Source organism: Pantherophis guttatus, chromosome 4 (assembly GCF_059756535.1).
Source record: "Pantherophis guttatus breed Tessera chromosome 4, ASM5975653v1, whole genome shotgun sequence".
Lineage (NCBI taxonomy): Eukaryota > Metazoa > Chordata > Lepidosauria > Squamata > Colubridae > Pantherophis > Pantherophis guttatus.
In genome coordinates this window covers 46485545-46510611 of record NC_142066.1, presented here as the reverse complement: position 1 = coordinate 46510611, position 25067 = coordinate 46485545, and the positions used below count along the sequence as shown (strand labels likewise).

Below are 25067 nucleotides of genomic sequence, written 5' to 3'. Positions count from 1 at the left end.
TTTTGTATCCATAAATAAGGCAGGATTTTCAAGCAATCTCTGAAACTCATTGCCACAGGATTTTGAAATTGTCACCATTCAAGAGCTGCATGGATACAGAGAACAGCAGACTGAAAAAGTGCCCAGACAAAATTTACTTGCTTAGTATTTGCTGGCTATGACGAGGGGCTAAATAGAGCCTGGAAATTACCATCCTACCATGAATGTACCTGGTTAGTCATCAGAAGAAAGGATGAAATTTGAAATGAGCCATTGATCTGATCTATCGCAGGAACCCCAAAAACTCAGCAGATACATTTTTTATTTGTTTCTGGGTTTGTATGGCATGCTTTTTATTATGCAAATAAAATTCTCAGTTGTGTTTGAGTGTTTTTTTAAGAATGGAACAGAATGAACTGCTTAGAAGAAGGAGAGAGTCAGAAAGATAATTTCCTCAGCAAGTCATCGTCGCTAATGAAGTTTTACAAAAACAGATACAACCAAGGAAAAATAAAATTTCACAGGTGATAAATTTTTCCAATTTCCGAGGCAGAATTCGATAGGATTGTTAAATTAAGAGTGAAGGTGTCTGTTAGGAAGCAACGAACAATGATGGGTAATTTTATAGAGTGGAAAATTGAATCAAATTGCAACATTAAAACACAGCTCCTTGGAGGATCTGCCCCAAATGCAGGCCTACTTCAGTATATCAGTTGGCGACTTGGGGGAAGGGATATACTGTATGAATGGAAGAACTGTGCAGTTGTACACAGCATGGACATATGGCTTCACAATATCTTTAGAATCTGCAAGTTGAAGAGAGGGGTGGATAGGATACCAAACAAAGTGGGGTGAGGAGAAGGATGAGAAATCTTCTTCAATCAGATCATGGGAGGGATTTAATTTGCCACAACTACCAGACCTTCTTTAAACCTAAATCTGAGCTGGCATGTATGAGAGATTAACAAACTGAGTGCTTCTGAGCATCTTTAGAGTATTTTATTTTTAAAGTTATACTAGGTTATCTCTTGTCCCAGTAAATGAAGTAATTTGATTGTGAAATAAAAACTGATGTGAAATGTTATTATCCACAGTTTTATCCTCCACATACATATACAGTATAGCTGATGTGAAAGTCCATGCATGAGCTTGACAATCAGATGGTTGATTGTTTTACACAATGGTATTCTTGGAGAGATGTCAGGTTTGCTACTACTTATTAACTCTAGGGTACACTTTTTAGGAAGGTAGGTTTACAGGCACTGAATTATTAAATAATTGTTTGATCTATCAGTTAGATTGCTGACCTCAGAAAGTGTAGATTCTATAAAAAAAGCAGGGGAAGAAGTGTCTATGTTTTTATTTATCAAATCTCACTGAGATCATTCCTGAATTTAAAATACCATATTTTTCAGAGTATAAGATGCATCTTAGGTTTTGGGGAGGAAAATAAAAAAAAAAAGCTGATTGGTGGGTGGATTGGCCTCCCGGAATATCCCCAATCAGCTGTTCCCAGACGTGAATTTTAGCAAAAGGTTTGTTGGTTGTGAGCTCTGTGTATTGCTTTTTTTTCAGCTTCTGAAACTTCTGAAACTCTTCTGAAAAACTTTTTTTCCTGCCTCTGAAAGCCTCCGAAACAGAGCTTTAGAAAAAAAACCTCTGAAACTTCATTTTTTTCTGAAGCGCTGTTTCAGAGGCTTTTTTTCCTGAAGCTTCCTTTCAGAGGATTTTTTCCCTGAAGCTCTGTTTGAAGGCTTTTTTTCTGAGGCTTCATTTCTGAGCCTTTTTTCAGCCTCTGAAACCTCCGTTTGAGAGGCTGGGCAGGGCTACATTCGGAGTATAAGACACACCCAGATTTTCACCCTCATTTTGGGGGGAAAAAGGTTCAACTTATACTCCGAAAAATATGGTAGCTAGTGCTTCCATAGAACGCATAGAAATTTTCAAACTGAGGATCCTAACTAAGGAATTAAATAAATAAATAAACTATTGATTAGACATTTTTATCTTATAAGAATGAACCAAGAATAATGTAAGAATAGAAAATCATGTTCATAATAATTTTTGTATTTCCAACGGTGGTTCATAACTTAAAGACTCAAATACAGGATGGAAGTAACCAATTTCTTTTCCAGAATCTTTCTTCTGAAGTTTGCATCAGATGGTAAACTAATACCTTGGGAAAAAATGTTTTTTCTATGTTGCAATCATTAAAAAAGACTCTGGCAAAGATATTGTAAAGTGCCTGCCCTGCCTTTTAACATAGTTTGGTATTTAGATATTAATATTTATGCAAAATTGGAAAATCCTAACCCATGAGGAATAGAATACTCAAAGGACAAAACTCCACTGTCCTTTATTAATTATCTTTTGCACTGGGATCAGGGAAAGAATTTTCTCTGAAAGATTTTCTAAAGCTTTTTCTATCTTGTCTTCTTCGGATGCTGATAGCACTTAGAATCTCTCTTTCCCTTTTTTCTAGTCATGGCCTCGGGGAGAGGGAGAAAACCCTCTGAGAAATATGAGACATTGAAAAGGAGCTAGATGAAAAAGATAATAATCTATCACTTTTACATGAATCAATATTCAAAAAAGCATGGTTCCTATCCATCTCACCATTCTTTGGTATTCAATTCAGAGATGCAGTACTCTTGTGAACTTTATGGCAGTGACTCTGCATCATGTCTGAAGGATTGGGAATGACAGAAAGGAATGCTGCCAAGGCTTGAAAGCTAGTCCCTGGATCTCAGAAATGAGGTTGCCAGATTCTTTATCCTTATCGAATTGCTATTTTTGCCCAGAATATTTGTCTGAGGAGACCATCGAGTTTAGCAATGTATGGCTTGGGTTTCTCTTTTTAAGTATGTGCAGTGATTTGTATACCAGATACTTTAGACTTTGCAAAGAGTTTGTAGGTACAAGGAGTCTGGATCCATTGCAATCCTAGCCAAAAAAATAAAAAAAAATAAAATTCTCATATGGTTGCTATCTTTCTTATTTTTTTATTTCAATAAATATCTTTACAAAGAAGAAGTTATAACCCCCAAGGAGCTTCAAAATAGACTTTCCACAATGATCCTGGAGTCCTCATTTAGGAATAGTAAGGTATTTCATAAATGAAGAACATGTCTAGACCTTTTGTGTGATTGTGTTACACGCACAAGAAAAGATATGAGCATGTATAGAAAGGTAAGTTCTTTCTATATGCAGAATGAAACTGATATGCAGATTATCCTGCATCAAAACACTAAGAAATCCCAATCAGACTGGTGGAACAAATTTGCCGTTCTCCATGTGCACTGGGCAGAATTATGATTTAGTATGGATTACTAATCCTATTGTCTCAGATTGGCCCCCTCATTTTAACAGTGAGAAAAGTGAATGAACATTCCTATGAATTTGGTTGTGTGCTGATTAGCATGAATGAACCTATCATTATGATTTCACCTTATAGCCTTATGAGTAATCAGGGAATTGATGAAGTAGCTTTAATGACAGGGAATGTTTTTCTTAATGACCTAGAAATCTCTCTCCCTTGCATTTGAAATGTAACAGCTACCAGAAGAAGCAGAAGGGGCAGAGGAATGATTTATAACAGGTTTTGAGACAGAAGAGGCAAAAAGCTCTGCTTGCAGGCTCAAATAGTTGCTCTCTTTATTTAATTGATGTATGATCAATAGTTTTGTTGCCTAATTTAGCAACCTATTATTTCAAATAAGTTCTCCTCACACAATGTGAAAACAAAGATTGTAAAGGTAACTTTCTCCCTTTTAAGAAAATTAACTCCTGTATTATTCTTCAGACTTTTTTACTGCCTTGGCTTCTACATTGCCTTTGCTTATAAAGACATTACTCATTTGTACAGATAGATCTATGTCTCTATGTGTTGCTTACCCCAAGAGTTCCATTTATTTTTTGAGTCCACCAGATATTGATACAAATAAACTTCACAGAATTCAGTATCTCATGAATCTCAGCTTTCAAAATCCCTAATCTGAAACCTTTTTTTTACAATCAGTTTTCAAGTGATATTGAATTTGTATGAGGATGAAGTACACTTCCTTGCTCTGGAACAACACAGTCTTTCCAGAGGCCTTCCAAAGAACAGCTAAGTCTTAGTATTAATATTTTGGCACTGGTACCATATGAACCCCATCCTGTCAATCGCATGATATCAACACTGGGAATTTAAGAACATGACCTAACCTTGTAACAATACTTTTTTTATCCTTGAACAGGGACATACTCTTTCAGCCCAGAAATTTACATTAACATTGAGCAGCCCTCTCTCAAAAGAGGAGGAAGAATAAGATACCACCTATCTCCTGTCTACAATGCAGTCCTTTCAACAGTTTCAAGAAGATTCAACCCCTATTTGCACTCTGATACATGTGACCCTGAGGGCACAAATAAACCCCCAAGTGGCTTCAAGAGCTCTCAGAGTGCTAATGACCAGATGACTGCAAAGAAATATGATCCTTCCAACCTGCTCCCCCCCTCCTGTCAGAACTAATCTTTCCATTGGCGGTACCATCCTGCCAGAACCAATGAAGCTTCTTGAATGAGAAGCAAAACGTCTTCTCAAAAAACAAAACAAAACAAAATAAACAGTACAGTTGCCTTTTGAAAAAGCACCTTTGAGACATAGTGATAATACATGTTGGTTTTGAAAGATAATAGAGATTTGCTGCCATGATGGGGAAGCATTGGAGGCTTTTCAGTGCAATTATTTATATTTGTAAGCCCTTATATTTCTGCACCGAAAAACATTTCCTCAATTTACCTATGGTATGTTTTTGCAAAGCAGTGGATAAACATTCATGCAGAAATACATGAACTGCAGGAGAGGGAATATTTTAACAATTTACTTTTTGTTTTAATAAACAGAGGGAGGGAATGCTTGTTTTTGGAATGAATTGAGTGGAACTTGTGATTGGGATGAGATACTCAATTTTTGGCTGAAAAAACTGCCTTATTTTATTTGCATAAGACAAGCACCAACTGGCTGACAGCTCTTTACTCTAGACATGCCAACATAGAAGTATAGACATGTTCTTGATACCTGATCTGCAAATAGTCAAAACAATTTTAGATGTATTTTACAAATGGGAGATTGAAAGGTTGTTTCATAGAATCCTCCTGATTATACTTCTGTTTTCATGCTATATGCTGAAAATAACATAAAACTGAAAGGATCAATAGGTTCAGGAAACTAGAATGCACCAAAATTAAACCTGGTGGCAAGTAGTCATTGTCAGCATATAGCTTAGGTGTATTAGGCCCAGAATTTGTAGAAAAGCCTGTCACATATAAAATGAAGAGCAGAGAAAATAATCTGGTGATATATGTCATTCTGTCCTTTCAAATAATCTAATTATTTTTCCAGCCAATTGAGATAATTCATACATATTTCTAATCTGACTTTTTTTTACTGACTTTCAGTTGCAAATTGGTATAAGCCTGGTATTTTGTATAAATTAGTTTGAGTAAAATATTTCATTGACAAAAGAGTTATACGGGTTCTTTAAAATATAAGTAAACTTAGTCGTCTCCAAAGTACTGCCCTACAAATGTGTTAAAACTAAGACTTCCAGTATTCCTAAATTGAATGGCTCACCTGGAAGAACTTCATAAATGCCCTCTTTGCCCTGCATCATGGTCTCCTCTTTTTCCAGGTCCAAAGTGGAATCCTGATTAAATGTTACACTTGGGGTATCAAAACTCTCTATGTCATCATAGGCCTCTTCTTTATCAGTGTTATGGTAGTCCTTTTCTTTCTCTTCTTCTTCTTCCTCTTCTTCCTCCTCCTCCTCTTCTTCCTCACAGGGGATAATGAAGGAGTTCATATCTGAAAGATAAAAAAGAAGAAAAAATAACCTATGAAAAGAGAGAGGGAGGGAGGGAGGAAGAGAGAAAGAGAGAGAGAGAGAGAGGGAGAGAGACAGGGAAAGAGAGAGAGAGCTAAGAATCTACCATGTACTTGGCAGATTCAATAACATTACTACTTGCTTGCTAAAAATAAGGTTAGCAATACCCCTCTGGAATTTCATCAGGTGGCCAAATCCATGCACAATCATAAAGAAAAACGAAAGGATACAACTTTCATCCCCCCATAACAATCAAAATAAATGTTCTGAAAGGAAGTAACTTAACTCTAACAGCCTAGTAGACCACACTCTGCTGAGATCCTTATTCCCATTACAGTATTGCAAATTCATGAAGACACATAAAACTTTAAAAATGTAATAAAACAACCTCTGCTATGCATATAGTACACATACCACACAATCAGTGGTGCGCTGCAGCTGACTTGTTCTGGTTCATGAAATTGTTATATTTTCTGAATTTTGCAACCCAGTTGAAAGCAGAGTTCAACCATGGTGCCCAGTGCACTGATTAGCTGTTTGGCAGTTTCTGATGTGGCATGGTGGCAGCAGTAAAGCCAGCAGAGTTACTTGTTATAAATTTATTAACATAGCATGAAATGTTAACATGCCATCTCCTATTATATTTATACATTTGTGAGTTGAAACTAGAACTAACTATGCAATTCAGTGCAAGGGAATCCCATAACAGATAAGAGAGTCTTAAATATTAATGCAGATACATCTTGAATCTGTAATTCTCACAGGCAGGGTGTTAGGAGGATATTATTCAGAGTATCTATAAACATAACAACCTATAAATGAAATTTGGTCCCCTCATCAATGAATTTTTAGAGTGAAAAATGTAGATTACTAACAAAAACAACAAAGCAATAATAATTTTTATTTTCTATCGTAGCACCTTAAATAGCATTCACAATACGGTCTTTGCATCCTGACCAGCAGAGGACGCTTTGAGAGCATGCATTGTTTATAACTCAGAAAATGTCTTTACCAAAGTGGAAATGTGATTTTAGGTTTTGATTAATCCATCCCACACACTAAGTTTCACTATTATCAGGTTGGTTTATATGCCTAAAAGGTATCCAGGAAGTTGGGAGGAATAAACCCTGAAAAAAGTACAAAATAAAATAAAACAAAAACAAGAGAAGAGAAGAAGATGTCATGTTTTGGATTTCGAGTAGATTTGTCTCAGTTCAGATGACAAGATCATAGATCTGGAATTTTTAATCATGTCTAAAATAATCAACTAATCTATGAATATTGAAAGTGGATTAAGGCTTATATACATTTCCTTTAAACAAGGAAAAATGTGGGAGAAATATCTTTAATCATTATCCCCATCTTGAGCATTAAATTATGATCAAAATGTGCTAACTTGTATATCATGATTTGGATATGAGGGTGTACTTTTAGAAGCTCATTGCTTTTCTACCATAGTTATCCTTGCCTGTGCTTTAAAAAACCTCTTCTTCTTAGTTATGTATTCTTTAAACTTCTCTCTCTATTTCTTCAGCAAAACCTAAATTTCCCTAAATTCATTTTGTTTATAGTTTCCACACATCACCTGGTTTTCTTTTCTTTTAAGTATGTTTATTGGACAGGTACTATCATAACTAGCCATGTAACAACCTGTTGGAAGTTCAATAACTACCAAATATTGCCATTTGATTGGTGAAGGTTCAAATTATTCTCATGTTCACTGCAAGAATAAAGAGGTCAGAAGACTAGGTGCATTGCACATCAATGTATTCACCACCAAATTCTTCCATGTAATAGAAAACCCTGATTGAACCATACTAAGAAGAGCTCCAGAGCAACCTGTATATCTCACAATAGTGTGTGAATGTAGGGGGGGGGAACAATACTGTGTGTATGTGGAGATAAAGTACTGGATTTTATCCAAAAACATCTGATTGAAATCTGTTCGTCATTAAACTTCTTACATAACTTTGGGTCAATCAGGATTTCTCTACTTAGGTGATGTATTTTTTAAGGATAAATGGGATTATCTTTGATGTTAGTCTTTAGTTGACAAAAGCCTCAAAATTAGTAAGGAAACTCTTAGAACAAAGTCGCCCAATTTGGAGGTTTTGACTAAACTTGCCTTAATTTTTCTGTGACTTTCAGACAAGCTTATCACTGTGTTTTTATGATTGTTCTGAATGAGTTCAAGATATCTATTGAAAAATAGATCCATAACGAAGATTCTTAGAAGTGTATGCAGATGTTTTTGTATGATGATAGGGAATCTATTTTAAATACAGACACATATCCAAACTTCTTAGGAATTTAAGCTCACTGGTCACACAGTTCTACCCAAACAATTTCTGGCATGATCATCTAATGCAAATTAGAGCTGTAAGTGGAAAGGGAGATATCAGATTCTCACCCTAGTTTTGGAAAAGGCCAAGGAACAAGAACAATTACTGCTAATTGCTCAATAATTGAGAAAACCAAAGAATACAAAAAAGTTAACATGTACTTTGCTAATTACAGAAAGCTCTTCAGTCATGTTGACCATGTGGAATAAGTTTTTAAAATATCATTGTCCTCATGTCAAATCTATATATAGTTAGGAACCCACAGTCCTGACAGAATATGGCAAAAAGATTGGCTTTAGGTAAAAAAATAAGTGAGTGAAGGCTGTATATTCTCTATTCATTCAATGTGTATGCTGAATGTATATTGAAAGAGGCTGAACTGGAAGAAGATGAACAAGATTTTGAATTTGTAGTATTTATATGGAGATTAGGAAAAAACATATTCTGCCAATAACTGCTAGGTATCCAGGCTGTTCCTCACTATCAATCTTCAGTGGCTGCATCAAGGATGAACAGTCCATAATTACAGTGCTGGTGGCCAGATTCTGCACAGCAGCACTCGGGATTCATTGCAAACACGTGTCTTCTCCACCATAGTGATGTTATATAACAATTGTGGCAAATCCTTGCACTGCTTAGTCCTTTCCCTTTTAGCATTGAACCTACAACGGGCCACACAGTTTATGGATTATAACTGTAGTATAGTCAGACCATGTATAATTGACAGACTGGGTTTTATTATAATTTTTAATCATTATTTATTATTTTATACTAGAATTTTTAATTCTATATATACTGAGTGTTTTTATTTGTTCTGGTCTCTGGTCTAAGACTGTAATAAATCGATTGAATTGAGTAAGAAACATCAGTAAGATGCTCTATGCTTATGAGACTACTCTAACAGTTGAAAATGGAAATGATTTGGAAGCTCTAATAATAAAAGGAGTACAGTGAAAAATATGCTAAGATTAAATATAAAAAGACCATACTAATAATTATACTGATAATAATTACAGTAGCCACCCTTAAATCAATAAATAGTGAGTAGCTTCTGCCTTTGAGGATCAAGCTATCAACAATAAATGAAGTAGCAGTCAAGAAATATACCACAGATTAGCACTTGATAGGGTAATTATAAAAACCTTGGAATGGGTGCCCTATTGGATGACCTGAATAGGCCAGATTAGGGACAGATAGTTCTGGAGAAAATCTATCTATGTGGTTTTTAAGAATAAAGCTATGAGGTGGAAATATACAAAGTCTGGATGACAGATTGATCTTCTGTTGGTCAAATAGGTCAAATTCTTCCTGAACAAACTTAAGGAAAGAGAGGGCAGGAGCATAGCTCTCTTAGCCACCATATGAAGAACTAGAGAACTTCGCCTTTGCTTTTTCTATTCCTTTAGAAGGAGCAGAAGAATATTTTTTTAAAAAGTTGAATTATCTTTCACAACAAGGGAAAGACTTGAAAAGTATGGTAAATATAGATAACAGTATTCAGTTTGCCTTGGATTTATTTGCAGCATTTATATGGACAATAACAAAGTCATGGGTAAAGAGGCTAGCACCATAGTGTCCTGCAAGGTTTGTGCCATGCTTGTTTTTCTGCTTATGGAGAACTCAAATTATATCTGCATCAAGTGTAAACTGACTGGATTGGTGGAAGAGAAGGTGGAGAATTTAGAGGCAAACCTTGTTGCCTTTTTTAATAAAGTGATCGGTCTCATTCGAGACAATGATGAATCCGCATACAGATGGGAGGTTGAACAACTAGCCTCGTGATGTGACCGGAACAATCTGGAATGGAACACACTCAAAACCGTAGAAATGGTGGTAGACTTTAGGAGAAACCCTCCCATACTACCACCTCTTACAATACTAGACAACACAGTATCAACAGTAGAGACCTTTAAATTTCTAGGTTCTATCATATCTCAAGACCTAAAATGGATACCTAACATGAAAAACGTCATCAAAAAAGCACAACAAAGAATGTTCTTTCTGTGCTATCTTAGGAAGCTCAAACTGCCCAAGGAGCTGCTGATACAGTTCTACAGAGGAATTATTGAATCTGTCATCTGCACTTCTATAACTGTCTGGTTTGGTTCTGCAATCCAACAAGACAGACAAAGAGTTCAGAGGATAATTAGAACTGCAGAAAAAAACAGTTACTACCAACCTGCCTTCCATTGAGGATCTGTATACTTCACAAGTCAAAAAGTGGGCTGTGAAAATATTTACAGGCCCCTCGCATCCTGGACATAAATGGTTTCAACTCCTACCCTCAAAACAACACTATAGAGCAGTGCACACTAGAACAACTAGACACAAGAACAGTTTTTCCCCGAACACCATCTCTTTGCTCTACAAATAATTCCCTCAACACAATCAAACTATTCACTAAGTCTGCATTACTATTACTATTAATCTTCTCATCGTTCCTATCACTCATCTCCTTCCACTTATGACTGTATGACTGTAATTTGTTGCTGTATCCTTACGATTTATATTAATTGTTTCCTAGTATGATCTGACTGCTTATTTGTACCCAATGACTATCATTAAGTGTTGTACCTTATGATTCTTAACAAATGTATATTTTCTGTACACTGAGAGCATATGTACCAAAGACAAATTCCTTGTGTGTCCAATCACATCGGCCAATAAAAAATTCTGTCTATTCTATCTATCTATCTATAAGACAATAGAAGGGAAACTAATCAAATTTGCAGACCACACCAAGCTGGGGAAATTGGCAACACCTTGGAAAATAGACTCAAGATTTAGAAGACTTTGACAGCTTTGGGCCCTATCCAATAAGATGCAATTCAGTGGTGAGAAAAGTAAGGTTCTTCATTTCGGCAAGAAAAAACAAATTGTTGTGATCCACCAGCAGCCTGTGGAGCCAGTAGCAGAGTTGGACAGTGAGGAGGCTGGGGAGGAACGTGGGCCAATCCTGGAGTCTGGGGAAGGCTCAGATGAGGGCTCTGCATCAGAGGCAGAGATGGGGACAGGGCCATCTGGGAGTTTTGTGCCAACTCTGGAGCCTTCAGAATCCGGACATCAGAGAGGCAGAGAAACAGGGGGAGCCTGTTCCTAGTGCGCACATGTGCAGAGCTGCCAGAAAGCAAAAACAGTTAAAACAAAAGGGACGACTCAGGAGTAAGGCTTGGAGATGATTGGCCCCTCCCATAAAACATAAAGGAAGAGCAAAGGCATGTGGGCCTTTTCAGGAAGCAACTTTGTGGATGGTGTCAGTTTGCACTTTGAAGCTCTGTTTTTGACTCTGTGTTTCTATTTGGCCTTGCCAAGATAATTGCCAATTAGGTCTTTGGCAGCATGTCAAAGAAGATAAAGGTGGGTGTTTATCCAAAGGACTGCGGCAGACTTCTGTTGGACTATTCATAAACACTTTGTGATTCAGCACCTGCTGTGAATGAAAGGAATTCACAGCCATTAAAATAAAAAAAGGAGTTTTGGGACTAATTGTGTGCTTTTTACTATATCAGGAAGCCTAGGTCAGAACAGAAATGCACAGAGTAGAACACTGGGTACCTGGGTACCTAGTAGTAATTGTGAGAAGGATCTAGGGGTCCTAAAGGACCATAGGACTCATAAGTATGAGCCAGCAGTTTGCTGCAGCTGCAAAAAAAGTCAATGCAGTCTGCATCAATAGAGTGAAAGCATCAAGAATACAGAAGGTATATCACTGCACTATACTGCATTACTGAGGCTACAGTTGGAATACAGTGTCCAGATCTAGTCACCACAACACAACAAAGATGCTGCAGCCTTAGAAAGAGTGCAAAGAAGAGCAATAAGGATGACAAAGGTCTGGAGGCTAAACCATATGATGAATGGTTAAGGGAACTAGCCTAACAAAAAGAGATTAGGGGTGACATGATAGCTATCTTCCAATACTTCAGGCGCTAATACAGAGAAAAGGGAATTGACTTATTCTTCAAAGCACCTGAGGGCAGAACAAAAAACAATGGGTGGAAGCTCGTTAAAGACAGATCCAACCTGGAACTAAGCAAAAGTTTCCTGAAAGTGTGTGTGAAACATTACTAGCTTGTTTCCCAGATTTGTGGGTGCTCTATTGCTGGAGATTTTTAAGAAAAGGATTGGGCAGCCATTTGTCCAGAATTGAATAAGCAGTCTAACCCCTGCCTTGGACAAGGGGTTAGACTAAAAGGCCTCCAAGGTCTTTTCTACTCCTATGATTCTATGATTCTAAGGTATACAATACCTGATACATTAACTGAAGTTTGTGGAACTGAGGTATGCTCTCAAGAGGATACCCTTCATTCAGGATAGAAATAATCTGTTGATAAATAAGTTGAGAGCCATGGAAGGGAAAGTGATGACAAACAATATGTGGCAGAGAAAGAAAGTCCTGTTGATTTGATTGGTATCCATAAATGCAGCATGCCTATATCTGAAGGAAGAATAAGGGCATGAATTTTGAAAAAGATAGGTACAGTATTATAATACTGGCAACACTTATGTGGAAAATCTTGATAATAATAATCAGAAAAATAAATAGCTCTTGAAATCCTGTGGACTGCTGGAGATAAATGGAAATGGTCTTGTAATCATTGGGTGTAAGAATGGCAAGCATAACTTTGACTGGAGAAGAATCTTTAAATATCTCCTTCAAAAATCTCCAAGGGAGATGGGTGATTAAGAAATATGAAATATAAACAAACAAACAAATAAATAAAATAAAGAAGAACATTACAAAGTTGTTACCAGTTTGGACTCTACCAGTATCCACCCCCAGGACTGATATAAAAGCGGGTATCTTCAGAGAACGAAGAGATACAGGAGAGTGAGAACATATATTGTCAAAAGTCCAGAAGAACAGGACAGATATGTTCATACTTGTGACACTGAGTATGAATGTCTGCTTTTTCCTTTCACGTTCACTTGAAGAACATTTAGGAGATTATTTCTTCTCCTTCCACTTTGTGAAAGCTGAAGAGAATGACTAATCCACAAATTGGTGGATTAGCTAAGGTTATTGATGTCCATAATTGATTGATAAATATGTAATTGATTCATTGATTAATTCTTAGAATTAAAGTATGGGTTTGATCCTTCCTAAGGGACTCACCTTTCAGCAGAAATGTGATATGATCCACCCAGTCTGTAGCTTCTGCAGGATTAGCAGCTGTGAACTGCAAAAGAAATAAAAAATCAGAATGCCAAATACATATAAATAGTTCTTGATTTATGACCATAATTGAGCCCAAAATTTCTGTTGCTAAGCAAGACATTTGTTAGGTGAATTTTGCCCCATTTCACAACTTTTCTTGCTACAGTTGTTAAGCAAATCACTGCAGTTCCTAAATTAGTAATATGGTTGTAAAATGAATCTGGCTTCCCCATTGACTTTGTCAGAAGGTCGTAAAAGGGGATCACATGACTCAAAGACACTAAAACTATCATAAACACAAGTAAAGTGTCTGAATTTTTATCAAGTGGCTGCTACGGTAGTCCTAAGTGTGAAAAATGGTAATTAGTCACATTTTTCAGTGCCGTTGTAACTTCAAATTATCACTAAATGAACTGTTGTAAATTGAGGACTACCTGTATCCATCCATTCATCCATCCATCCATAAGTCATTATTAAGAATGAATTCAGAACAGCATGCAATAATAATATATATTATTCCTTAGGATCATTTGAAATGCAGTAGGGTTTTTTAGGACAGTTTACTCATTCAGTTGCTGAATCAGTGAACAATAAGAAAGGTAATGAATAGGCAAGTAAGCCTTATTCTGTAATCTTTTTGTCTGGATAAATATCAGAATGTCTTTCATTTCCACCACTGTTCACTTCTTCTCATTCTGTGTAAAATAATTTCCCCCCTTTTTTAAAAAATGTGATTCTTACATTTGTTCACTTATTTTAAAAATCTAAATAGACTCATTGAGGAATGAGGAATTGAACTTTTCTGCATGTCCGAATTTATTTTGGAATCCCAGAAACAGGGGTGGGTTTCACTTACCTTACCCGGTTCGCTTGTCAGGGGTGGGTCCTAAATTTTTTTACTACCGGTTCTGTGGGCATGGCTTATTTTGTGGGTGTGGTTTAGAGGTCATGTGACTAGGTGGGCGTGGCTAGCTGGTCAGAGTCATTTCTGGAAGGTCCCCGCACTTACGACCAGTCCTCACACTTACGACCCAACTCATTTGTTTGCTTTTAACACTGATTAGCTGTAGGACGGCCCTTTGAAGCCCCGCGGCAAGAGTTTAAACAGTTTTTTTCCCTCTAGTCATCAGCTGGGACTCAGGAGTCAGCAATAGATTGGGGGTGGGACCAAATAAAAGGTAAGAATAATGAGGGTAGGTGGGGGGGGTGGGAGGGCGGGGGGGGGAAGAACCGGTTTGGTGATGTCATATCGTCACCGCTACCGGCTCGGCCGAACCAGACCGAACTGGGAGGAACCCACCACTGTCGCTCGTGCATGCACAGATTGTATTTGATGATGTCTGGGCAGGTGGGTGGAGCCTCCTGTCACCGCTGCTACCGGTTTGCAACCCACCACTGCCCAGAACCGGTAGCAACCCACCACTGCTCAGAAAGCACACATTTTTTGATCACCTCATGAAATTCACATTATTCATATAGAACATGTGAGTATTTTTAAAATAATCATAAAAGGGTATACCACTTTTCTAAGAAGAGGCTGTCCAGATATATATTGAAAGGAAACAAAACAATGGAGAATGTGTAATGATTGGAGATACATCAGATTAAATTGCAAACTCTGTCACAGGAGTACACAGGTGTTGGAATAGCCCAGATCCGGCCCACAGGGTGCTTAGATCTGGCCCGCAGGGCCGCCCTGGAAGAATGGGTCTGCCGTGCCTCTGCCAGCAAAAATGGAGCTAATGGGGGCCACAGGCGGAGATCTGTTTTCACTGGCAATGGGCTGCAGGAGGCTGTCGCAGCCAAAAACGGAGCTCAGGAGTCTGTTTTCGCTGGCACAGTGCTTGGCCCACCACAGGCGCCCCCAACATGAGTGAAGTTGAGCTGGCTACACCCACTCCACCCTCCCAAAGTCAAACACAATGCTGAGGTGACCCTCAATGAAATTGAGTTTGACACCCCTGCTCTAGGGTAATTATTTCACTCTCCTAATGAGGCAGAGAATATTTTGCTTCAATATCACTTTGGTGTAAAAAGCTTGCTCAAGATCACTGAAGGAAGGATGCAGAGATAAACACTGAAAGAAGGGTCAGAAGAATAGCTAACAGGCTAACCAGGGAGAAAAGGTATGGGAATGAGAAGCAGCAATCTATTAGAGCTAAAGAACAAGGTCTGGTTCACTTTAGATATTTTGAACAGACCTGAATCTCGATTAATTTTACCGGGTGGGATTTTCACATGTTGATTGGGTTGTATCAACTTCAAACTCAGCATAAATTAATCCATATCAGCTCTGAAGCAGCAATGTTTAGGCCCCTTCCACTTTTATAAATGCCAGGATAAGTTAAATCGAGCAGAATGATAAAAAAAAATAGTGCAGGGGGATTACAGTAGTTTTTAGTTTGGTTTTTAATTCTACATATTTTAATATAAGTGTTGAACATATATTAGTAGAAAGAAAGAGGGATATCCCATTCCCTTAACAAAAAATTATAGGGTTTGCATATTGTGCATAGGAGAATATAGGACTCATGCCGAGAGCCAGAATTTCCCAGAACAAAAGCACTGGTTATGTCAATAACTATCAGACAGCACCAAGCCTGAGGAATGTAAAGCAAGGCATTTGTTGAATCATGGGAAAGAGAGGAAATGGATTTAAATGGATATAAAAAGGAACTGTATCTCACACTGGCAGAGGGCAATCAACTCTGTAAAACAGCTTCATAAGTAATAGCAGTAATAGTAGTTGATTATTCTTGATTGTTCTTATAACCATGTCAAATGAAATAATTCCAGGATAAAATAGGTTAAAAATACAGCAATGAAATATATATGTGGTAAACAAAAAGAATCATAATGAAACTTTTTGTCATGGCATGCCATGCTGACTTTCTAGCTAAATTCTGTGGCAAGCATTACAGAGCAGCTGAAAAACATTTTAAGCTTTATACTGTATAGCAAAATATTCTTTAAGTCGGGATATTAGAATTTTACAACTAACTAAAATAAATGGATGGCTAAATAAACAGATAGAGAGTGCTATTTGTAAAATTCTACTTGGATGAACCTCTATAAACATGATCAACGACAAAGGAAGCCCAAACATTTCACTGAGTATTTTCTGAAATACAGAATATAGAATGTTATCTTTCCCCTCATTAAACACATATTGTGATTAAATTTTGTGATGAAAACTCTTCCTACAGTTCATGTTGGCAGAAAGAACACTTTCCATGTCTGTTAATCATACCTCATAGGTTCGTTTACCAGGAGAAGTCAGTTCAAAGCAGCAATCTCTTCGGGAATCCTTGCGCAGATAGGGAGCCAACTGAGCATGATAGTTCTCAATAGCAAACATGCCTTTTGGTTGTTTGCCTGTTCAATAGCAATAGCAATGATGAGTCATTATTGGTATTCAACACAGGACCCTAAGGTCTTCAAGATTCCTTATATTTATTTTTTACTTATTTTATTTATTATTAAATTTTATGCCAGCCATATCATTATCCAAAGTGACTTTGGGCAGCTTATAGAATGATGACTGAACTATGGATAGCAGAGAAGAATTTAATCATTCTTTTATTCCTGCCATCGAGGCAGTCCTTGCTTTACAATTACAACTGAGCCCAAAACTTCTGTGAGTTTTGCCCCATTTTATGACCTTTCTTGCCACAACTGTTAAATAAATCACTGCAGTTGTTAAGTTAGTAACCCGGCTGTTAAGTGAAACTGCTTTCCCCATTGACTTTGCTTGTCAGAAGCTCGCAAAAGGGGATCTCATAACTTTGGGACACAGCTATGGTCATAATATGAACCAGTTGCCAAGCATCTGAATTTTTATCATATGATCATGGGGTTGCTGCAAAGTAGCATAACTGTAAAAAACTGTCAAAAGTCACATTTTTCAGTGCCATTGTAACTTTGAATGGTCACTAAATGAACTGTTGTAAGTCAAGGACTACCTATACTCTTTCAAAGTGCATTTTATTTTATGGATTACTTGATCTGAGTGCAACGATTTTCATTTTAGATTTTCCTCATTCTGGCATCAACAACCCTTCCTCAAGTTTGCAACAGCTTGGAAAAAATTGAACAGAAATAACTCTCCACTTCTGAACAGCTGCTGGATGAAGCAATTTAAAGCTGTCTCCATATGGCAGACTTGACATATGCATTTGCTTCAAGCTAATATGCAGGAGGGTGATAAAAAGGGAGGATCATTCCACAGGATCCATGTTGCAGGATCAGAAGGCAGATTCTGCCCTCACTCAAAAGTTCTCCCTGCCCTCCCAATTAAGTCATTGATTAGGACTGCTGGAAGATGCTGTTCTATTAAAGCACATCTATTTTAGTGGGGAAGGGGTTTTGGTTGCTATAGGAAGGATTATTTTATGATATCACACCAGTGGATAGATGAAATATTTCAACCCCCCCCCCATTTTACAGGTGCTATGAACCCTTTCTTTTTTACTTCCTACCCAGAATTATCAGAAAATCACTAATGTACAGTGATTAGCCATTTAATATTGACATTGTGATCTCACAGGAACAAAATAGCAGTTGGGATGATATGATTGTCCATTAGTGATTCAGGAGAACTACAGAGGTAGAATAGAAAGCAGGCGTAGACATTCATGAAACATATTCTCATGAGGGAGAGATAAAATTTCCAAGTTCCACCGTTTGGTGAAAAGATACCATAAGTAAAACAGAAACATAGAACTTTTGCTAAGAGAAGACTATTTTTACAGAAATTCCTATCTATATCTAGCCAGGATTTTGCAACAGATTATTGATATATGTTTTTATGTGATACTGAATTTCTTTTTTCTTTGTGCAATGTATGAAATTGGATGCTCAACTCACAGTGTGAATTTGTATTAAATACTTCAGGCTGGATGCCAAAAATACATTTTTCTCTGTAGAATTTCCTTGTAACTGATAACATTAATTTGATATTCTTTTTCATCTCCTTATGCAGTAGACCATCACTATATTGTTGCTTAACTGGAGCACTGTATTTTTTTTCCCAAATTTTTTATATTTGTTTTTCTAAATTACTGGCTGTTTCTCTCATGACTTGAGCACCACTGTAAATTATCTTTTTCTGAAAATGAATGTTTGGAAAGTTAAAGTCAATGTGAAGTTTAAAAAATATTTTTCCATTTTATTTCTAAAATTTTGATTTAGTTCATTTCTTCTGAAATTACTCTGTCTCCGCCCCCTACCCCAAAAGGAAGTGATGAATCCTCTAGCTACATTTTTCTATGTTACATGAGTAGGAGGTTGTGCCATAGGCATTATAATGACCACTAAGGCAGCGCAGTATGAGTGAGCCATCTCTCTCACACACACACTGGGGTTGTGGGCTGGATGTGGTGCCTCCAGTGGCAGCAGGAATTCCTAAGCTGCTACACCAAAAGACAGTGTTGGATTCTGAGATATGAGTTTTGAGACTTCCAAACACCAGCCTTATAGATCCAGTCACCTGATACACATGCATTTTGTTCCTGTGATGTCAATAATATTAGCTTCTGAGAATTAAATGTCTTCTTGTTCCATCACCCTCTTCCATACTCCTTTTTCTCAGTCAAACTACAGTGTGTTTGGGAACATGGGGATTGGCTTTATGGATATGCACTTGTATGCAGGTATATATATCTACAGTTTCCTAGATGCAGCATCTGTCATCTCAAGAATTATGGTAGAAAAATACACATCACCAGTTCAGAAAGTCCAACACAATCCTTTCTTGGTCTATTCTCTCTCTCTTCCCCCCCCCACACACTTTCTCCCTCTCCCTCCCTTCCTCTCCCTCCCCCCTCTTTATGTTTGTGTATACACACACACACACATATACATGCATACATATACTGCATATTTAACCTACATTCAATTTTTCTGCATAGTAGCACAATGAAATCGGAGCCCATCTATCTAACCCATGCTAAAGTCATTTGGAAGTATTAGCCTGTTTATATGCATCTGATCGAGCATAACCGAAAAATATTTATACATGCTGACACACAAGATTATATATGGACATTTAGGGGAGGATTAAAACCCATCTGACAACTAATGGGGGAAAAATGGGGTCTATTTTATATACACAGGGCCTTGTGTCTCTATTTCTCCTTTTCTCTCATCTTTAACTGACAAGGGTGTTAGAATTCAACCAGGCAGTTTTCTTTGTCTTAAGGCTGCCTCTAATGGCATTATCCCACATTGTATGGTGGCTAATTCATCACCCAGCTAAAAGAGCCAATATGATGTAATGCTTCTTCTGTTACATTTGGATCAGGAATATCTATATTCAACTTCCAACTGGTTGCAAACTTTAGTGGATATTTCCCTCCCCTCAATTTTACATGATTTATAGGAGATTTAACAATTTGATTTTCATCTCCCTGGGTTCCTTGTGTGTAGAACTGCTTTAATGTTTGTAATAAATGCAGAAAATATCAGAGAATAAATAAGCTACAATGTAAAAATGAATTTTGGACAACAGTATTTCTTTTACCGCTGTCTTCTCCAGTTGATCCACTGGAGATTTAGGACCACTCATGAGCACAGTCTCCTAAAAAGAGAACAGCTTTTTTAAAACCTCAGTTCAAAGGATGCAGTGAAGGAACAGAAAGCATGGGTGTGGTATCACCTACTTTTTTCATTTGCATAATAGTAGAAAGCTGTATTGTCAAGAACACACCATCTCCTTTGCCACTCAGAACCAAAGATTTTGGAGTCTGTGAAAAAGAAAGGAGGTGGAATGAGTAAGGATTCTGTATTTCTGAAAAGGCTGGAATATCAATCACAATTATTTCTAGTATTAATACATATTGCTCCAAGGCATTTTGTGTATACAAGATACTTTTTTTGTCTGTTTACTGCAGTCTTTTCCAACCTGAAAAAAATATGCTGGATTTCAACTATGACAATTCCCAGTTTACATAACACTTGACAAGTCATGTAGATAAGTCTTTCCATAGACTTGTGGCACTTTCTATATGTTTTAAAGCTGAAAACATCTAGAAAACTCTCATTGAGGACCTATTCGCTGAATATTTTAATTAATTTGGCAGGGGTTAAATCTTATTCCAAAGTATAAAAAATGTGGTCACTTTCTCTAATTTCCAGGGCCCAGTGATTTATTTGCCTCTTGTGCCAAATAGGTAAGTGACATTTGATAAAGCATGGAATATCCTTTTCTATGTATTGTTACAATTCTTTAAAGAATAAGAAATTCCAGGGATAATGATATTAATTCTCCCTTTTTTTTCTTTCTCTCTTTGCTGCTCTCTTTCTCTGCTCCAATATTGTTTCTATTAACACCTTATCTTCATCTAACCGAAGGAATGGCAAATTGATGGACTGATGCAAGCAGGATATTTTGATACATTTTAATTATTTTCCAGACCTTGGCTTCCATTAAGAGTATGTCTATAGACTTGGTATATGATGACATGTGACAACAAGAGAAAAATCTGTTTAATACATGGTATTAAACATACAATAATAATCATATTGAAATGGGTAGAAACAAATGCAATCACTTCTATCAATTGATGTTGTACTTTGAGTTATGTACTTCTCTCAGCACCAAATGTCTGCATGAAAAGTTAACCATAATTTTTGCTCAGAGGGTTACAAGTTTTAAAGCATGGACAACATAGGAATACAGAAATGTGAATTCATAAATCAACAACAGTTGATTTTAATAATGGTAAGGATCTTACTTATGCCAAGGGATCTTACGCCTTAAAAACTTTCTGGAAACGTCAGCTGATGCAAAATGCAAAAGCACAAGCAGTTATATGTATATTCATCCTCTGTTGGGGGAATTGCATTGGTTACCAGCTTATTCTGGGTCCAATTCAAGGTGCTGGTGTTGACCTTTAAAGCTCTACCATGGCAAAGGACAAGGCTAATTTGCTAATTTCATCTGCCTCACCAAATCCAACAGAATCATCATGTTACCAATTCTCTCATCTAGGGAGCTTCATTTGGCAAGCTGTAGATGGCAGGCTTTTTCTGCTTTGTGGATCTTCTCCCCACAAAGATTAGGTCGACCTCACCATTCCTGAGCTTTCAAAGGTCCTTCAAAACCTGGTTATGCCAGCAGGCCTGAGGACCCCAAGGGCCAGATGAACTTGTGAGGTGACTCCCTTATTATTAACATCCTTCCATCTACTACTTTATTTTCTTATTTAGTTCTGATTAACAAACTAGAACTAAGGAGAAATTTCCTGACAGTAGGAACAATGAATCAGTGGGATGGCTTACCTTCAGAAGTTGTGGGTGCTCTAAAACTGGAGGATTTTAAGAAGAGATTGGACAACCATTTGTCTGAAATGGTATAGGGTCTCCTGCTTGAGCAGAGTTGGACTTGAAGGCCTCCAATATCCATTCCAACCAGAGGTGGGCTTCAGCAGGTTCTGACCAGTTCTGGAGAACTGGTAGCAGAAATTTTGAGTAGTTCGGAGAACCGGTAGTAAAAATTCTGACTGGCCCCACCCCCATCTATTCTCTGCCTCCCAATTCCCAGCTGATTGGGAGGAAATGGGGAATTTGCAGGAACCTTCCCCTGGTGTGGGGTGGGAATGGAGATATTACAGTATCCTTCCCCTGTCATGCTCACCAAGCCATGCCCACCAAGCCATGCCACACCCACCAAGCCACACCCACAGAACCGGTAGTAAAAATTTTTGAAACCCACCACTGATTCCAACCCTGTTATTTTGTGATATTTTATAGTTCTCAATGTTTTAACTTATAAGAGATTTAGGTAACAATTGTTTTATATTTATTGTTTTATTGGGGTGTTATCAACCACCCAGTGTAATTTTCCATGAGATAAGTAGCCATATTGATTTGATTAATAAATACACAAATAAATAAATAATCAATTAGTAGATGTTCACCTTTAGCTCTCTTTTCCAAATAGCCTTGTTTTAAAACGATTCCTTGATCTTCAATAGCCTTCTGTATATTGTTCTCATCTAAAAATAATAATAATAATAAAAATTTACAACTATCCCAAGACGGAACACATTTGTTTTTGTTGTAACCAGCCCAGAGAGCTATGGCTACTGAGCCATTCAAAAATTTTTACTAAATAAAAATAAAAAAGCCAGTATGTACTGTATGTTATATCTATTCTTGATTACTACCAAATTCACAAAGCTTAAATGATGAGGCTGGTAATTACTTTCATGACAGTAACATAACAGTAAGGTTCATATTGGTTATATTGATAAGCTGTGTGAGTTCTTGCAGTGCAACACAAGATAGATTATACACTGGAAAAAAAATATCTATTTCTGATTAAAATAAAAGAGAAAGAGGGAAAAAAATTTGACACAATGTGATGATTAGCCAGTACAATATCATTGTGCATGAACACTATTGAAAATGCAAAGCTTTGTGCTTAAAGTTCAGGTCTGAGATTAGACCTGACCAGTTGGTTTACAAGTTCTCATGATGGAATGATTAACCCATATAATGCTGCAGACAGCTACATCACTGCCCTAAAGACTGTATTTCTGACCTTTGTTTGCTATAATCTCCAAAGAAAACTTTCAATGCAAACTAATGATTGGGGGGGAAGGGGAAAAAATTCTATAATTGATTCCTCTTTGCACTAGTCAACTAATTTTTCATGCTGATGTCAAGATAGATATGAGAAAGCCAGCATATTTAAAATGGTATTTAAGTCAGCAATGAGTTTAAAAAATACTTCTTTTCTTATTAGCTTAGAAACATACTATCTGGCTCACTTGCATCTATGGAACTCAGGCTTGAAAAACGCAAGAGCATCTATGAAAATCAGGCTTGAATTGATTATACTTCAGAATTTCTGCTAAATTAAACTAGTCAGTTTTTATGCTTTATTTTCTTTAAAAATCACACATATTTTTAATAAATGCACCTTTAACGAGAGTTGCTAAATTAGAAATTTTCGATGCATAATAACTCAGAATCTCATCTAGTCATACAATAAACCACTCATTTTCGTGGCAAAACTGGTAGCGTTAACAGAACTTACTTTCAGAAAGATGGTGTACAAGTGCTGCCTTAAGCACCAACAAATGGATTCAATGAAAGCCCATTGAAGACATATTGGTTCACTAAGGCATTTGTAGAATAACAATTGCTCCAGGGCAAGTTTTTTTTTTTCCCCAATTGCCTTTTTAATTGCTTTTTTTTAAAAAAAAGAATCTTGTTTTAATTTTTGAATTTTTATTGATTCTTAGGATTGTTGGTTTTATTGTTGATGGTTACATTTAAGATTCTTTTAATTGTTCTTTGTAAATTGCTTTGGGCAGTTTGGGAGGAAGAGTAGTAAAGAAATAGTATAGAAATATATTGTTTACAGCTTTAAAAGAGATTTGGTGTCATATAAAATTAGATTTGTCATCAGTGTTTTTCTCAATCCACCCTTAGGCTCGGTACAATCTCCTAGCATGAAATGTGGATAACTTCCAGAAGTGGTAGATTCTTATATAAATTCCAGCATGAGATCTTACTTGCTTATTCCAATCATAAATGGTCCAAATGCCAAGGATCAACAAGATGTGACAAATTAGTAATATATCAATAATCTATTGTGTATAGTACCATTAAATGGAAAAGGAAGCATGTGTATGAAAATCTGATGACTCAACTATGCAGGGCCACATGAAGGCCTCTGTTTTATGGATCAGGAGCAACACAGACTAAGATTTCTAAATAATCCCAGTTCCTATCATTCTATCCCACTTTCTGCAAAAAGGCAGAACATTTTCAGACAGCCTATGCATTACAGGAAAAAATTATTTATTAAATTTCTATGTCGCCCATCTCATTGATATAGCAACTCTGTATGTTCCTCTCATTTGATTCTTCTGGGTCTTTCTGTAAAAAGGACCCTACCCTGACCCTGAAATAAATCAGGAAAAGATTAATAGTTAACTACATAAATGAGAATTGCTGAGGATGTATTTCATATGAGTTCTATATCTGTTGTTCCAAAACACTTCAGTTTCAGATATTTGAGTATTTCAGTAGTAAAGATGATACTATACATAGTATATCTTCTGAGGTGAAATTACAAGAAATTGCGGCACTGAAAATAAGAATCAAATAAATTCTGGCATTAATATCAGACTGGTTTTGAACTTTGGATATTTAATCAAACAAATATAACCTCACTTCAAGATGCATCATATTGTGGATGTACTGAACCCGGCCTTGATTTTCAGGCATGCTCACTAGAGATTTACGTTCACTCACTCAGATATTTACATAACCTGTTGCCTCCTCTACTTATATTTCTTGTTAATTAGCAGAAAACTAGAAACACAGAGTCAGTGAATTCTTTCAATTTTTCTGTGAGAGTTCAGAGAAAAAACAGTGCCCATTCTAGATGTCTCTGGTGACATGATCTATGATGAATGATTTGAGGATCCATAGAAGGTTGCAAAGAAGGCAGATATCTGGCTCATGGTACATGTGCAGTGTATTGCCTCTCAGAATTTACTGCGAGATTTCAAACAGTTTCATGCAGTCCAGTCATCTCTAGAATATTTTAGAGATACCCACATAATAATTGATCTTTTAAAAATATGTATTTATTAAAATTTTGTATATAGTAAAAATCAAACCTAAAGTTAAAAAAAAGGCTCAAGAAAAATGAAAGAAACTAAAGAAATATATATTTCCAACTTTTTCTTCAACAGATATTGA

The 25067-nt window shown here is 36.8% G+C and overlaps 1 protein-coding gene across 3 annotated transcripts in view; it reads right to left on the bottom strand.

Annotated features, from left to right (window-relative positions):
• The window catches only part of SKAP1 (src kinase associated phosphoprotein 1), a 443107-nt gene that overhangs the window by 81971 nt on the left and 336069 nt on the right, over nucleotides 1–25067 (bottom strand). For all 3 annotated transcript variants that reach the window (XM_034415558.3, XM_034415557.3, XM_087892076.1), the window contains 5 exons: nucleotides 22265–22342; nucleotides 20006–20089; nucleotides 16597–16721; nucleotides 13305–13368; nucleotides 5597–5827 (listed from right to left, as the gene is read on the bottom strand). In XM_034415558.3, coding sequence (XP_034271449.1) covers nucleotides 5597–5827; nucleotides 13305–13368; nucleotides 16597–16721; nucleotides 20006–20089; nucleotides 22265–22342 — 582 coding nt within the window. The remainder of the gene's footprint in view (nucleotides 1–5596; nucleotides 5828–13304; nucleotides 13369–16596; nucleotides 16722–20005; nucleotides 20090–22264; nucleotides 22343–25067) is intronic.